A 16,226-nucleotide genomic window follows, 5' to 3' on the forward strand; every position below is an offset into this window, starting at 1 on the left:
TGGAGAAGAAAGTTTGTAGGGTTTCTAGATGTGGTTCAAAATATGTTCCCAAATTTCCATCTATACAAGGAATATAGATTCAGGTGTATATGCACATTTGTGTAACATGTATATGTTCATACCCATGCACATGGGTGCCAGAACACGCGCGCACACACACAGTTAATTGGAGTTAGAATGCATTCTGTCAAAATTCCATTTATTGTTGGTTAGAGGGTATAATGGGTGAGAGTATAATTTCATTTTTTGTGAATGTTTGCAAAATGCCATGTCTAATTCTATTTCGCAATGTTGAATGTGATGTGTCTCATTGTTGTCACATAGGTTTTTAACTTTCATACTACATTTCTGCTGAATCTGAGGATTGCATCATTCAATATGAGGATCTAGTGTGTATTGCATGGTCTTACTCTTTAATTTTTTTCTTGTATTCATGATTGAACAGTTATGATTTGCAAAGTATAAATTCTGATTTGTTATCATAAAATATATTCTTGTCCTTGCAGATAGACCTCAGACGGGCATATAATTGTGAAATCATGCTTACGAAAGTTAAGGTTCCTTTGAGTGATTTGATGGTAAGCTAAACCTTTTGTGTCTATGTCTTGTTTTGTTTTTGTCTGCTTGCTTGTTTTTAAAGCTCTTCTCCCTGCACACTAAATGGATCCTTTGCTGTTCTGGTTAGAAATGGGCTTTGTAATATATAGATATATGTTTAGATTTAATATGAGACCCCTTGATGTTGAATGGACACACTCAAATTTTGGTTGTAAACTTTATTTATAATTTTCTAAATTGTAATATTCATGTTTATTTATTTTGATTTATTGATAGTTAAGATATTAGCAATATTTAGTTTTTTATTAAGTTTCCAAATAATAATAGGATTCAGGTTTCTATTTTGATTAGGTTTCTTTTGACTTACAAATATTAGGATTTGCATTGAATAATATTGAGCATTGAAGGCTGTGGCTGTTTTGTGTTAGGGCAGTGACCGTTGTTCTTCTTCCTCTTCTTCTTTCTCCCTCTCTGTGCTACATCTCCCCTCCCCCAGATATTTAATTTTCAAAAGATAATAACACTTTGGAATTAACAATGTCTGTCGACACCAAATTTGTAGATACAATCACAACTACAGTTTTTTCTTTTTGAGCATATGATTCATGTAGCCGACCCCACCTAATTGGTGCACAAGGCTTAGTTTGGTTTGGTATACATATATTGTTCTCATCAAGAGTTTATAACTTCTTGTTTTGATAATTTATGTTCCACTAGCTTGAGGATTACAGATCATTTTATTTGTTTCCATTGTAAATCTATTTTACTTTACTATTGTAGGATACTCTCTATGGTTCTTCCAAGACAAGTCAGGACATAGTAGTAGTCGCATTCGTAAATACATGTCCATGTAGCTGGAACCCTTGTCTTGAAAATTTTGGGCTGATATCCATTTATCATATCAATATTTATGTGCCAAATTATGTTTCTGTTCCAATTGCAGCTCTGCACACGTGGTTGAGATACAGTTTATTTATTTATTTTTTTATATATATTTAAAAATAAAAATATTGCTTTTAATAAATATTCCCTTTAATTGTTGCTTTGGTACAAATCTCCTACAGAGTTCAGTCCTTGCTTTGGATGATTCCGCACTGGACATTGATCAAGTTGAAAATCTGATAAAATTCTGTCCAACAAAAGAAGAAATGGAAGTTCTCAAGGTAAGTGAACTTTGTTTCTGAATATTTTTAATCTGCCATTTTTTAGAATCTTCTCTAAGATGATGGGATTTTAATATTACCCCACCATTTATTAGATACCTTCCAGTTGTAGAAGTAGATTGTCAACTATTGAAATATGGGTGTGCCCTTCTCTTTTTTTCCGTATTCTAACCTTAGTTCATGATCAGAATTACAATGGCGATAAGGAGAACTTAGGAAAATGTGAAAAGGTTAGTCAGATTGTTTTCCTTCATCTTCAATTATAACATCCTGTTTCACAATTGTGGTCCTAACTGCCTTATATGGTTCAGGGAGGATTACTTCATATGTGTCTAAAGCTGCTTTGTTTTTCATTTTGTTCTGATTCACATGCTTTTAACATGTCTGTGACAGTTCTTCTTAGAGTTGATGAAAGTGCCACGGGTGGAGTGTAAACTAAGAGTATTCTCATTTAAAATACAGTTTCATACACAGGTCAGAGAGCAATGTTGCTAATTGTTTTCTTTTATTCTTTCTTTGTTGTTACCAATATGTTTCCTTTCTTGCTCTTCTTCAGGTATCTGACCTCAGAAATAATTTGAATATTGTAAATTCTGTAGCTGAAGAGGTAAGATAATTGGCCTTTTTTCTTTTCTTGTTTTTCTTGACAAAGGCGTTACTTTGAAGACTATCTTTGCTTAATCATTTTGAATAACGTGCTTATCAGATCAGGAATTCAGTCAAGTTAAAAAGAATCATGCAAACTATTCTTTCATTGGGAAATGCTTTGAACCATGGAACTGCAAGAGGTGAGTAAAGGAGTTGGCTTTGCTCTCCCAATGTACCTCTATAGGCTTACGGATCAGATATGTAAGATATCATTGCATTTGGGTTTTAATCCATCAGAATCAAAGTTTTAAAACCTATCACCTACTTCACCCACTTAAACCTACTCCACTAAACCTAACCCACTACACCACTACCACCTCACCTACTCCACTAAACCTAACCCACTACACCACTACCACCTCCACTTCACCTACTCCTTACCTACTACACACTCACCCTCTTCTATATATAGGAATCATGAATCATTGTAATATATATCAACATATAAATCAATAATACAATATTCTATCTCTATCAATTTATTTTACATGGTATCAGAGCTATAGGTTAAAGATCTTGGTGTTCTTCACCTTCCGGCGGGCGGCAACCTTGCCTTGACCACCCGCCGGATCTCAACCAATTCAAACCTCCCTTCACCTCTGCCACTATATGTTTATGCTGCCACTTTCAAAGCAGCCTCTCTTTGCTGCAAGGCTGCCTTCTTCTTGGACAACAATCGGGCTTCTAGGGATACACCTTCTCAAGATTCGCAACCTGTTGCTCAAGCTGCCTGGCTATTGCCTCTGCTTCATCACACCTTTCCTCTGCAAATCGAAGCTTATCGAGCAAACTCTCATTTTCTTCTTGTAGCGTATCGAGCTCAAACACTACCTCGTTGCCGCCATCCAGATCTCCACCGCAACCACACGCAGTCGCATCTCCGTCGCCGGCCTCTTCTCAAACACCCGTCTCGCCGGCCAGATCCGAGCCCGTCTCCACCTACCGGGACCGCTTGGATTCACCTTGATGAGCCTTTCACCTCGGCGTTACTCTCACCATTTTTAAGCAAGTCGAGTATGAATCCAGCAGATTTGATAGGCCAACGTCCTTGTCCATTTGAATGTCTGTTCTTTGCCTGAGCAGTTCGTCCTACACCCCTAAAAAAAAAAAAAAAAAAACGCGTGAAAGGTATGGCCTGCTTGTGAGCCAGAACATCTTCTAAATACCTCTTAGCCTTCGCCAAAGGCAGCTTCCTGCTGGCATGTGCTGTCTCTCTTGTGTTCTTGAAATGGACTATGAGATCTGAGCCCCTGGCTTTGCAGGACTTGGTGGGATGGGATTGTCAGGCTCTTTTGAGTACTTCACCATTGTCTCTCTCTCATCTTTCCACTTGCTTTTAACCCTCTCTTTCCTTTCTTTTTATTTTAATATTCACATCCACTACATTTTATCTTTCAAATAAAGCAGCTGTCTGATCCCACCGCCCATCAAAGACTTATTTTATCTTATTTATCATCATCATTTTCAAACCCATCTTCTCCACTGTCCCATACATATATATATATATATATCTTTTTTTTTTTTATTATAATATATTACTCAAACACACTCTCTCTCCTCCTATCTCCCATCACTTTACTGGACAATGAGCAAATTCTCCTTATCATTCTTATTATTTTTATTATTATCACATGGGCGTGTTCCCCCTCTTTAAAAAAAAAAAAAAAACCAAACAATTTACAACTTTGCACAACACCCATATTTTATTCATCTCCGGGATCAACCCCGATCACCATTTTACACACCCAACCAAAAAAAAAAAAAAAAAAAAACAAACAAACAAACATCACCCACAAACACCCACCCACAGGCGGGATTTTTTCCTTATCCCTTCTTTACTCTGCCGCAGTTCTTTTCTTCTTGCCTCCGTCCTGAGCGGCCCTTGACGGTGCTGCCTCCGTGTTTTCCACGCCGCCGAGCATGTTCACTCCCCCATACTCCTCCACTGCAGCATATGGCGGACCTCCAAATCGGAACATAACGGTGGCCTTCCGCTTCAGCTCCTTGTTTTCCGCCTTTAGCACACTTATCTCTGCTCACGCATCCTTATACATGCGTTGGAGCAGAGCCAGTTGGGCGTTTAACTGCTGCACCTCATTTGTCCTACTCTGCAGCCGGTTCGACAAATTTGTAACCGCAGTCATGGTTTCCACACATGACTTCAATGTATACTGATTGGCCTCCACATCCGACTGCACTGCCATTTTTTGCTCCACAGACCGCATAGGAAAGCTCAACGGAGCAAACTCCGGGGCGCTTGGTTGAGGTTCCAGTGCCACCGCACCAGTTATCTCTCTTGTTGACTCGTTGAGGTCGGGAAAAAGAGTGAGCAGACCACGGGATGAAGAGGCCATATTCTGGGTAGCTGAACGGGAAGACGAGGCCATGTTATGGGTTGCTGAGTGTTTCAGAGAAAGGTTGGTTACAGAATGGCAACAGAGTGTTCCAGAATCTCTTTCTCAGAAACGGAAGAGTTTTTTCAAAGGATTTTCGGCGGTTTCAGACTGGTTTGCACAGCCTCCGCCTCAACCTTGGTTAAATAGCCGAGGCCGACACGCCACTCTGTCGCTCACGTGCCTCGCCGCGTCTCCGGCTCACCTTTTGATGGCTCGACGCTTTCTGTCAGGCACGCCTTTTGATGAAGTGGGCGCGCCTTTTGAGGGCGCGACTTTTGAGGGCTCACTATATATATCCATATATATATATATTTGGGCAGCCTATATACACCATCATACAGTGTATTTTTTAAGGGTCCGACAAGACTCTGTAAACTGTCCCGACATTGATTCCGGTTAGCTCCTTCAAGGGTCCGACAAGACTCTGTAAACTGTCCCGACATTGATTTCGGTTAGTTTCTACAAGGGTCCAACAAGACTCCGTAAACTGTCACAACAACTATCACAACATTGTCTGCTACAACGGTCCGACATGACCCCATAAACTGTCTTCTACATCGGTCTGACACAACCATCCAGTGTCCTCTACAACGTTATGACACCACCATACAGTGTCTTCACCATCGGTCTGACACGACCATACAGTGTCTCCTATCCTCTTTTCTTTTATGTATTCGTCTATTTTCTTGTTTTGTTACTCTCTCCAAACTCAAGTTGGCTAGTTCCTATCCCCCTTGAGTTTGCGGGGGGCTGTTAAAACCTATCACCTACTTCACCCACTTAAACCTACTCCACTAAACCTAACCCACTACACCACTACCACCTCACCTACTCCACTAAACCTAACCCACTACACCACTACCACCTCCACTTCACCTACTCCTTACCTACTACACACTCACCCTCTTCTATATATTGGAATCATGAATCATTGTAATATATATCAACATATAAATCAATAATACAATATTCTATCTCTATCAATTTATTTTACACAAAGTGTAATGTTCGATCTTGTCCTCTAAAGATGTACACGTATATTAGTATTACAAGCACAAGGTGATGTACGAGTTGGTCTTATGATTTTTGCTATAATAAAATGGGATAAATTTAAGATTACAAACAAGGTTCTGAAAAGTGGTTGCGGTCGCAGTAACGGTGGCGGTGACGCGGTTGCGGTTGCGGGGTGTAAAGGCCGTAGTGTAACGGTTGCGGTAACCGAAACCGTGAATTTTTTTATTTTTCGCACAATTTGAAAAAAATTTACCGATACGCATATTTTTTTTCCATGATCATATTTATTGGGTTAAAAATAAATATTGATCAATTTTTGTGAATTTTTAAGTATGATCCAATATATTTCATATTTTTAAATCATTATAAACTGAGTTTTTTACATTTTATTTTAATAATTAATAACTTTATATTATACAAAAAATCAATTACTAACTATTATATATAAGATAAATAATGACAAAAGTAAGAGAATAAATAAGAGCCTAAATATATATACATATTTTAACCAAACTAAATAGATAATGACCACATTTATTATTATTATTATTTTCAAACAATAAATAGATAGACACACACAAACAAAATGGTTTAGTGATAGCAGCTGAATAGAATAGCATAGGTCTTACAGTTTCAACAAATCAATAACATGTTCTTCATCTTCCCTCTTCTCTCTCTCTATCTCTTGTTCCTCCATTTTCTCTCTTTATCTTCCCTCTTCTCTCTATCCCTCTTCCCCTATTTTTAGTTTTTTTTTGTGTATTTTTTCGAAAGATACAGTTTGAAACCGTTACGCAACGGTGCGTAACAGGCCGTTACGACCGCTATGGCAGCCGCTACGGCCGCCGCTACGGCCGACACACCTGTGAATCTCAATCACACTGCAAAAGCGGCCGTAACGGGTGGCGGTAAACTCCAAAACCGTTACGTAACGGCGTTATGTAACGGTTGCGGCCGTTTTTTAAAACCTTGATTACAAAGAAAGAAAAGGAAAACACTATACCAATAAATAATTATACTTGTGAACCTAGATATTAAGCTTAAGGGAATCGGCAGTGGCAGGCTCTTCTTCCCATGATGATACCTCTGGCATCACTGATGACTGGTTCCTAGGAGGTTGCAGAATGAACATAGTAACATCAAGGATCAAAATTTTGTTCCAATATGTTGTTTCAATTAGGTTGGAAACAGAAATGTTTCAGAAACATAAAGGAAATGAGAAAAAGAAAATTGAAAACATTTGAAAAATCTTTGGAAACAAAAACTAAAGCCTATGTAAATGTTAATACATTTTCAATGATTACATAGTTGAACATATTGAGGCTTATGAGTATTAGAAGGTCATAAACAAAAGATTTAAAGGCTTAGTTGTGGAATACGTTTTCCATTATAAAAAAAAAAAAAAGCATTTAAAAAAATTGTAAAATTCTAGTAGTAGTGGGGATGAGAAAGAGACAAATGACTTAATTGTTATTGTTTTTGTTACAAATGTACCTTGATTTGTTTGTTTATTTAATTTTTTATTTTTATAAATAACAATTGTACCTTGCTTTGGTTTCGGCATGATTTCAGAGTTCCATTCCCTGTAGGTTCTGCCGTTGGATTTCGATTAGATAGTCTTCTTAAACTTACTGATACCCGAGCCAGGAACAACAAGATGACCCTCATGCACTATCTCTGCAAGGTACAAATTTTTAATTTGATGATGCGTATTTTCTTGTCAAATTTGTTCAACAAATGTGGTTTTAAATTAACTGAACTTCAAATCCTGCAAAGGTGTTGGATGATGCCAATGTCCTCCATTTTAATTTATTTTCCCTTTTTGTGAAGTCATGGTGCATTTTGCCCATGCATTTGTGTGTTCTCTCATGCATATATATAATAATGCATACTGCATATGGCTATGAAGTAATGTTCTGTGCTTTTTTTCTAAACTTATAGCCATTTATAATTTAAAACTTCCCAAATGGTTGACATGACAAACTAATGTTGGAAAAAATGCATTCCAAGTTCAATGCTTTTATAAAACAATAAATTGTGCTAGAAACATAATCAGCTGTCACATATGATGGAATATGGTTATTGTTTGAATTTGGTGCAAGATGGCTAACAGATATGAACTTCCTTTCTCACTGAGCAAACCGTCTCTTTTTGCATAATTAGATGGTATAGATATTTAAGCCATTCCAAGTGTGGATTCAAATTTTTATTTTTTTCTTCTCCTTTTCACATGTTGGGAGATATGGTTGCAAGTGTAACACTATTTGGCAGAAGTCAATTTCTTCCATTTTGTTCATAGTGAACACTTTAAGAGATGTATAAAGGGAAGAAATGGAAAAGAGTAGGAAAAAATTATTTTGTTCTGAGTCTCAACATATGTTTGCCTTGTCATTAGAGAACAGATCTTCCGTACTATCTACTTTTCAAACATGTTGAAACTACTTGTTCTGACAATCTGTAGGTGCTTGCTGAGAAACTACCAGAACTGTTAGATTTCCCGAAAGACCTCGTAAGCTTGGAGGCTTCAACAAAGGTATTCATTTTTCCATGTAAACATGAATTTTTCTTTCATTCAATTGTCATACATTGGGATAAATGATTGATTATCATGCAGATACAATTGAAATATTTGGCAGAGGAAATGCAAGCGATTAGCAAAGGCCTAGAGAAAGTTGTTCAGGAACTAACCGCCTCAGAAAATGATGGTACTGTATCTGAAAATTTTTGCAAGGTAATTATGTACATCAACAATCTTTTATCACGTTCAGGATGAAGTTTTTCTGTATTGGCATCTTGCTTAAATTTTCCACAGGGTTTTACTGGAATTTTTTTGTGGCTTGCAGCCATTTGAGCCTATTTATTCTAGACAAGGGGCCTTGCCTTCCTCTTTTGACATGCAATGATTTCTCAAATTTGATAAGATTCTAAAATGTGATTCTTCTATGGAATTAGTGCTATTTCATTAGTTTGTAAATACATATCTACATGTCTGTATATATATAGTGAAAATGTGAATGTAGATAACTTGTCTCTCGAAGTAATCTTTTATTTTCTTTTGTATTTACTTTTGTCTTATGATATAAACTTTTTTTCTTGGCATTATGATATAAACTCTTAGGTGTGTTTGTTTGATGTTATCTGTTTTTCCACCATAACACTACTCTCTCTCTCTCTCTCTCTCTCTCTCTATGATATGTATGTATAGATACACATGATTTCTACATGTACACCGTGATTTGGTAAAAATAAAAAGTTCCTGAAACAGAAAACCATAAAAGAAATATGGTTTCTGTAAATTGAAATATGCAGTCCATTCTTTTAATACAAATAAAAAATTTTAAAGAAAGGGAAAAAAAAGATCTCTAAAAATTGCCACCATTGTTAAATGTCATTGCATCTGTCAAAATGAGGGTGTTTGGCATAAGGTTAGCTTGACCTTAAAACCATGAGTAAATTACTCTCTAATTATTTCCATATTTAGAAGAGATTTCCGGTGGGATGTGGTAATTACCTGAAATGCTTCCGGTGAGGGAGGAGATTGGGCCATGCCAGCGGATCCTTTTTCTTGGGGGGCGGTCCTTCGAGTTTGAGGAGATGGCAGAGATGTTTGGGGGTCATCCGTGTTTGTCCATAGTGGAGCGAGGGCAAGGCTTGCGCAGGGAAGTGAGGTTGGTGGGATTTGAAGTGTGATGGATAGGCGCGAAGCTGTGGTGGGCGTCACGGAATCAAGGCCGTCATTCGTTTGTGGGTGGGTTAGAGAGGAAACGGCGTAGCGTGGCAGTTTGGACCCATGTTGAGGAAGATGGTAGTTCTATGTTTCAGATTGTGATTACCTTGGAGGGTAAAAGAACTCAGACTTTTCTTTCCATGTCGGATTTTGGGGACGGCTGGGAGGGAGTGGCACTAGTTTTGAAAGGATTTGCTAAAGGGGATGGTTGGGTGGCCTGGATTGATGCGGCTAAGAGGGTGACGAAAGGGAGGAGATTTGCTAACTCGGCTGAGAGGGCAATTGAATCAATGGAGGTAGGTGATGTGGTGGTGAAGGGCGTGACGAAGAAGGGGTGGTTTGATTTGTTGGAGAGGGCGCTGGTGGGTCAAGTGGGAGAGGTGGGGAGTAGAGGAGTTGGGTTCTCATCTATGGTGGAATGGGTTGGTCATTGGTGGAAGCGGGTTGGGCAAGTGGAGATTCGCCCGATAGGGAGCTAGCCCTTCTTGTTTGTTTTTCCATTCCGGCGTGAGGTAGAGGATGTGTCGCGGCACCGATGGGTGATTGATGGACGCGATTTGCCTTTGCGATGGTGGTCACTGAGTGTTCTATGTGACAAGGGGAAGACGTTGGTCACGGAGACGTACAAGTGGGCTAGGGTGATGGGAATACCTTTACACCTTCGTAGAAAAGCAACATATCGGGTGGTTGGCGGTTGGCCATCGGTGTGGGGGTTTTGTGGAGGCTGATGAATAGTCAACGGACCTGGGAATGGTTCAGTTGCCGGTTTGAAGAGACAGAAGCATTCCTGCTAGGGTTTTACTCTGTTGGGAGTCGTGGCTGTACTCGCTACCGACCTGGCCAGAGTCAGGGCCATAAATTGAAGCTTCCCAGCCGGTGGCAGTAACAAATGGAGAATTTTGGAAGACTAAGGAAACCAGTGTATGGAGGCATGATGATCGGCGGATTTAGGGGAATGGAAGATTTGGGGAAAATCGTAGATTTGTGAAGGAGGGCAATAGAGCTGGGTTTCAGGGCAGACCGAATGTAAGCAGAAAGGAGGTGGCTCAGTTGGATGCGGAGGTGGACCTAGTGGACTCCCTAATCAAACAGTTGGGCTAGGGAAATTTGGGCCTAGTGGACTCCCAAGTCCAGAAGTTGGGACAGGGGGATTTGGGCCTTACAACTTGGGTGCCTTTGCATATGGGCTAGTTTTCTTTGGCTGGCAATCAATCCGAGAGCCCCAATGGGATTTTTAAATCTCCTCAGGCCCTTATTTAAGGGCCAACTGGCCAAGTGAGGGAGGTGGGCCCACAGGTGAATCCAACTATTAAATGGCTTTTCGTTTCGTTATACGCTGGTGTTGGGTCGGTTCGCCGCAATAATGGTGGTGAGGAATCAACGTCAGGTACGAAAGACACGACATAGCCTCTAAGGGATGAGAAGTCTCTAACGCTGCCGTCACACTACGGGCAGTACATAGCGGTTGGTGGGTCAGATTCTCAACCTCCAGTACATTTGCCGATTGGGGAGGAGCTTAGTGGGGTAGAGCATGTACGTCAGGAGGGTCGTGAGGAATGGGGGGCAGAATTAGAGGCTCGCTGGGCAGAGATGGGTGATGGACTAGCCTTAGTACTCCAGCCACTGGCAGTGGAAGCTGGGAATATGGTGTTGGCCAACCTATAGTCAGATACTGAGCAGGATTTGGAGGTGAATTTCTAGGCAAAGCATCCATTGACATCGGAAAGGTTTCTGAGTGGGTATTGACTCGGATTGCTGAGGTTAGTAAATTTTTGGGAGTTTCTTTTGAAGGACATGAGGAAAAGGCTTTTAAACTGTTTTTTGCCACTGAGATGTCATGAAGAGGGGGTGCGCCGAGGGGGCAGGAGTTACAGAGCATGGGCCAGGAGGATAGAGGAGGACGGGATACGCAGATTGGAATGTTCCATCAATTATGATAGTTAGAGGATTGGGGATGGTCGAAGGGTGAAGAAAGGGCATGAAGATCCTTTGTTGTTGCCATGCATTTGAAAATATTGATTTGGAATGTACGGGGTTTAAATGATAAAGGAAAGTGGGCAGTGGTTAGATTCTTATTGAAGAGTGCTAGAGCGGATGTGGTGTGCCTTCAAGAAACCAAAATGGAGTGGGTGGGGTTGGATGTAGTAAGGGATATATGGGGCAGTAGGCATGTGGATTGGGCTTTCCAACCAGCTGTAGGGGCGGCAGGTGGTGTTCTCATGTGGTGGGATAATCGGGTGCTGGTGAAGGAGGGGAAAGAGGTAGGAGGTTTTTCCTTATCTTGTCGGTTGTTGATGGTATTGCATAGTTGGATTACGGGTTCGGTTGATCCAAGTGTGTTAAAATACATGTATTATTGATTGTTAAAATACATGTATTATTGATTGATTGATATAATGTTATATATTTATTACAATGATTCATGATTCCTATATATAGGAGAGGGTGAGTGTGTAGTAGGTAAGGAGTAGGTGAAGTGGAGGTGGTAGTGGTGTAGTGGGTTAGGTTTAGTGGAGTAGGTGAGGTGGTAGTGGTGTAGTGGGTTAGGTTTAGTGGAGTAGGTTTAAGTGGGTGAAGTAGGTGATAGGTTTTAACAGCCCCCGCAAACTCAAGGGGGATAGGAACTAACCAACTTGAGTTTGGAGAGAGTTACAAAACAAGAAAATACATAAAAATAAAAGAGGATAGGTGACACTGTATGGTCGTGTCAGACCATTGGTGAAGACACTGGATGGTGGTGTTATAACGTTGTAGAGGACACGGTATGAGGGTGTCATAACGTTGTAGAGGACACTGTATGGGGGTGTCAGACCGATGTAGAAGACAGTTTATGGGGTCATGTCGGACCGTTGTAGCTGACAATGTTGAGATAGTTGTTGTGACAGTTTACGGAGTCTTGCTGGACCCTTGTAGAAACTAACCGAAATCAATGTCGGGACAGTTTACAGAGTCTTGTCGGACCCATGAAGGAGCTAACCGGAATCAATGTCGGGACAGTTTACAGAGTCTTGTCGGACTCTTGAAGAAGCTAACCGGAATCAATGTCGGGACAGTTTACAGAGTCTTGTCGGACCCCTAAAAAGTCGCACCCTCAAAAGGTGTTGTGACAGTTGTTGTGACAGTTTACGGAGTCTTGCTGGACCCTTGGAGAAACTAACCGGAATCAATGTCGGGACAGTTTACAGAGTCTTGTCGGACCCTTAAAAAATACACTGTATGATGGTGTATATAGGCTGCCCAAATATATATATATATGGATATATATAGTGAGCCCTCAAAAGTCGCGCCCTCAAAAGGCGCGCCCACTTCATCAAAAGGCGTGCCTGACAGAAAGCGTCGAGCCATCAAAAGGTGAGCCGGAGACGCGGCGAGGCACGTGAGCGACAGAGTGGCGTGTCGGCCTCGGCTATTTAACCAAGGTTGAGGCGGAGGCTGTGCAAACCAGTCTGAAACCGCCGAAAATCCTTTGAAAAAACTCCTCCGTTTCTGAGAAAGAGATTCTGGAACACTCTGTTGCCATTCTGTAACCAACCTTTCTCTGAAACACTCAGCAACCCATAACATGGCCTCGTCTTCCCGTTCAGCTACCCAGAATATGGCCTCTTCGTCCCGTGGTCTGCTCACTCTTTTTCCCGACCTCAACGAGTCAACAAGAGAGATAACTGGTGCGGTGGCCAGTGAACCTCAACCAAGCGCCTCTTGTTTTGCTCCGTTGAACTTTCCGATGCGGTCGGTGGAGCAAAAAATGGCAGTGCAAACTGATATTGAGGCCAATCAGTATACTTTGAAGTCATGTGTGGAGACCATGACGGCGGTCACAAACCTGTCGCACCGGCTGCAGAGTAGGACAAATGAGGTGCAGCAGTTAAACGCCCAACTGGCTCTGCTCCAACGCATGTATAAGGATGCGCGAGCAGAGATAAGTGTGCTAAAGGCGGAAAACAAGGAGCTGAAGCGGAAGGCCACCGTTATGTTCCGATTTGGAGGGCCGCCATATGCTGCAGTGGAGGAGCAGGGAGTAGTGATCATGCCCAGTGGAGTGGGAAACACGGAGGCAACACCGGCAAGGGCCGCCCAAGACGGAGGCAAGAAGAAAAGACCGGCGGCAGAATAGAGAAGAAAAATCCCACCTGTGAATGTGGGTGTTTGTTTGTATTTTATTTTATTTTATTTTATTTTATTTTTGTGTTGTGTTTTTTTTTTTTTTTGTGTTTTTGTATGTGGAAACATGGTGATCGGGGTGAGACCCGTGAGAGAAATAAAATATGGGTTGTTGTGCAAAGTTGGAAATTGTTTTTTTTTTTTTTTTTTTTTTTTTGAAAAGAAGGGAATCGAAAATAAATAAAAAAATAAAAAAATAAATGGGTCAAAGTGGGAGTGTGTGAAGAATTATTATTCTAGAGGATGGTGGAAATATATTGGGGGAAATATATTATAATAAAAATATATATATATATATATATATTAAAAGAAAAGAAAAGTGGGAAATCACGTGGTTGTTGTGTGTGTGTGGGTGGCCTTTTTTCCTCTGCTGCTGATATGTTTTTATGTTATTTTATGAGGGTGTCCTTGAGTGGAGAGAGACAGTAGGAGCAGGGAGGGAGACAAGCATGAAATCTGCAATAATGGCCATCACCACATCCGCAAAAACACAAATTCCAGCTCCTTAAAAAAATTTTCTTGTCGCTTTTGATACGCTGCAGCAGTCTTGGTGAAGAGCCCAACACCACACTCCATGAATACTTTGAACAAGAACAGATCATCAGCCAGGTTGGGAGAGAGAACAACTCCCTCGAGAGAGAGAGTTTCCACTGTATGTTCTGATTCAAGCCTAGAGGCTAGACTGTTGGATAATGGTGGCAGCCCCAACCATCCAACAGCAACTGGTGCAGACCAGCAGATTGTAAATGGAAGGCAGTCTGCATTCGATGGTGCCACAGCTACAGCTGCTGGAGTCCTTGCACACCATCAGGGCTCAGTCGTCTCAGAAGAAGAGATCCAAAATCTTGTAGCAATGGGTTTTGAAAGGACACAGGTAGAAGTTGCAGTGGCAGCTGCAGATGGGGATTTAAATGTAGCGGCGGAAATTCTAATGTCCCAACTGGGGAGTACGGTGGCGATGGAGGCCGCAGCTACAACCACACCGAAGAAGAAACCAAGAAATGGGCTCATCGACGCCATTGGCAACACTCCTTTGATCAGAATCATGATGAGATGGCTCAAGGTGGAGTAGTTACAGAGGGGAGTGCTGGGAGCACAGCTATCAGTCGTGCAACTGTGGCTCCGGCCTATGGATGCAAATGCCGTGTGGTTATCCCAGATGACGTTGCTATTGAGAAATCTCAAATACTTGAAGCCGTTGGAGCTACTGTTGAAAGGGTTAGGCCAGTGTCAATTACACACAGAGACCACTACGTCAATGTTGCAAGGAGAAGGGCATTAGAAGAAGATGCCAAAGATGTTGAGCAAATTAATGGTTACACATCCGAGGGAGAGAGGATTTGGGCAATGATGGGAAGGTATGTGTAGAAAATAAGCGGACTAGGTTGAGGTCCGGCGGACGGCTAAGGTGAGGTTGCCGCCCGCCGGTGAAGCGCGAATACTAGGTTCTAAACCTGCTCTGATACCATGTTAAAATACATGTATTATTGATTGATTGATATAATGTTATATATTTATTACAATGATTCATGATTCCTATATATAGAAGAGGGTGAGTGTGTAGTAGGTAAGGAGTAGGTGAAGTGGAGGTGGTAGTGGTGTAGTGGGTTAGGTTTAGTGGAGTAGGTGAGGTGGTAGTGGTGTAGTGGGTTAGGTTTAGTGGAGTAGGTTAAAGTGGGTGAAGTAGGTGATAGGTTTTAACAAAGTGTTTTGGTTTTTGTAGATTTTGTGGAGGATTTGCTTAGATAGTTTTCTTTGGTCCTTTGGGGGTGGTTTTTCTATTATTTGCATCGTCTTGATGCTTTTCTAATAAAGTCTATTTATTTATCCAAAAAAAAAAACCATGAGTAAATTAAATGGCTAATTTCAGATATACACTTACTTACCAGCTGCTCATATATTTTAGGGTAAATTACACTAACCTTCCTTGAAGTATGGAGAAAATACATCTAGCCTCACAAGTTTGACATATTTACATTGGGCTCCCTGAAATTGTAATTTACATAACACTTTGCCCCATTTTTATCAGTAATTCGTTAGTCGTCTAGATGGAAAAATGATCGTGTCATCTCTTTTACACCAACATTTATATTTACTAAAACGGAAGTATTTTTTCTAAACCTCAAGGGTGATCGGTGTAATTTACCCTATCTTTTAAGTGCAACAAGAATCTACTTTGTTTTATTTGGTCCAGTAGTTAAAATGTCTCTGTAGCTTCCCTTTCTGATCATTGATGCTATTTTTAAATGTTCAGCTTTTAAAGGACTTTCTTGATTTTGCTGAAGGTGAAGTGAGATCTTTGGCTTCACTTTATTCTGGAGTGGTATGTCTCAATGTTTTCTTTTTAACATTCTTGTTTTGCTTACAAGATTAAAATCTCATTATTGAACACACTGGGGATGATTCCAGGGAAGGAATGCTGATGCATTGGCTCTTTACTTCGGAGAAGATCCAGCCCGTACTCCATTTGAACAAGGTAGTCTGGTTTGTTAGTTTGCTGTAAACATTAACATGTTAGTAAAGAAACTAATTGCTTATTGAAAATGAAAAGAAACTAAA

At 40.6% G+C, this 16,226-nt stretch overlaps 1 protein-coding gene and 1 long non-coding RNA gene across 6 annotated transcripts in view; one reads left to right on the top strand and one right to left on the bottom strand.

Moving 5' to 3' along the window:
* LOC114283123 (formin-like protein 18) overlaps positions 1–16,226 on the top strand; it is a 30,773-nt gene that overhangs the window by 8,526 nt on the left and 6,021 nt on the right. For 3 of the 5 annotated variants that reach the window (XM_082901368.1, XM_028225957.2, XM_028225974.2), the window contains 11 exons: positions 507–578; positions 1,623–1,721; positions 1,910–1,951; positions 2,115–2,195; positions 2,278–2,328; positions 2,428–2,509; positions 7,369–7,463; positions 8,241–8,312; positions 8,394–8,510; positions 15,922–15,990; positions 16,077–16,143. In XM_082901368.1, the coding sequence (XP_082757494.1) occupies positions 507–578; positions 1,623–1,721; positions 1,910–1,951; positions 2,115–2,195; positions 2,278–2,328; positions 2,428–2,509; positions 7,369–7,463; positions 8,241–8,312; positions 8,394–8,510; positions 15,922–15,990; positions 16,077–16,143 (847 nt within the window). Of the gene's footprint in view, positions 1–506; positions 579–1,622; positions 1,722–1,909; positions 1,952–2,114; positions 2,196–2,277; positions 2,329–2,427; positions 2,510–7,351; positions 7,464–8,240; positions 8,313–8,393; positions 8,511–15,921; positions 15,991–16,076; positions 16,144–16,226 lie in introns of all 5 variants that reach the window. The other 2 variants (XM_082901369.1, XM_028225962.2) reach the window with 2 other exon arrangements.
* Positions 4,857–11,106, bottom strand: LOC145805926 (uncharacterized). The gene is made up of 3 exons (XR_014348231.1): positions 9,291–11,106; positions 7,325–7,456; positions 4,857–6,888 (listed from the first exon to the last, which is right to left on the bottom strand). It is a non-coding gene; the product is annotated as an uncharacterized LOC145805926 (long non-coding RNA).

The sequence above is a fragment of the Camellia sinensis genome, chromosome 13 (genome assembly GCF_055761805.1).
Source record: "Camellia sinensis isolate YWXY chromosome 13, ASM5576180v1, whole genome shotgun sequence".
Classification (NCBI taxonomy): Eukaryota; Viridiplantae; Streptophyta; class Magnoliopsida; order Ericales; family Theaceae; genus Camellia; species Camellia sinensis.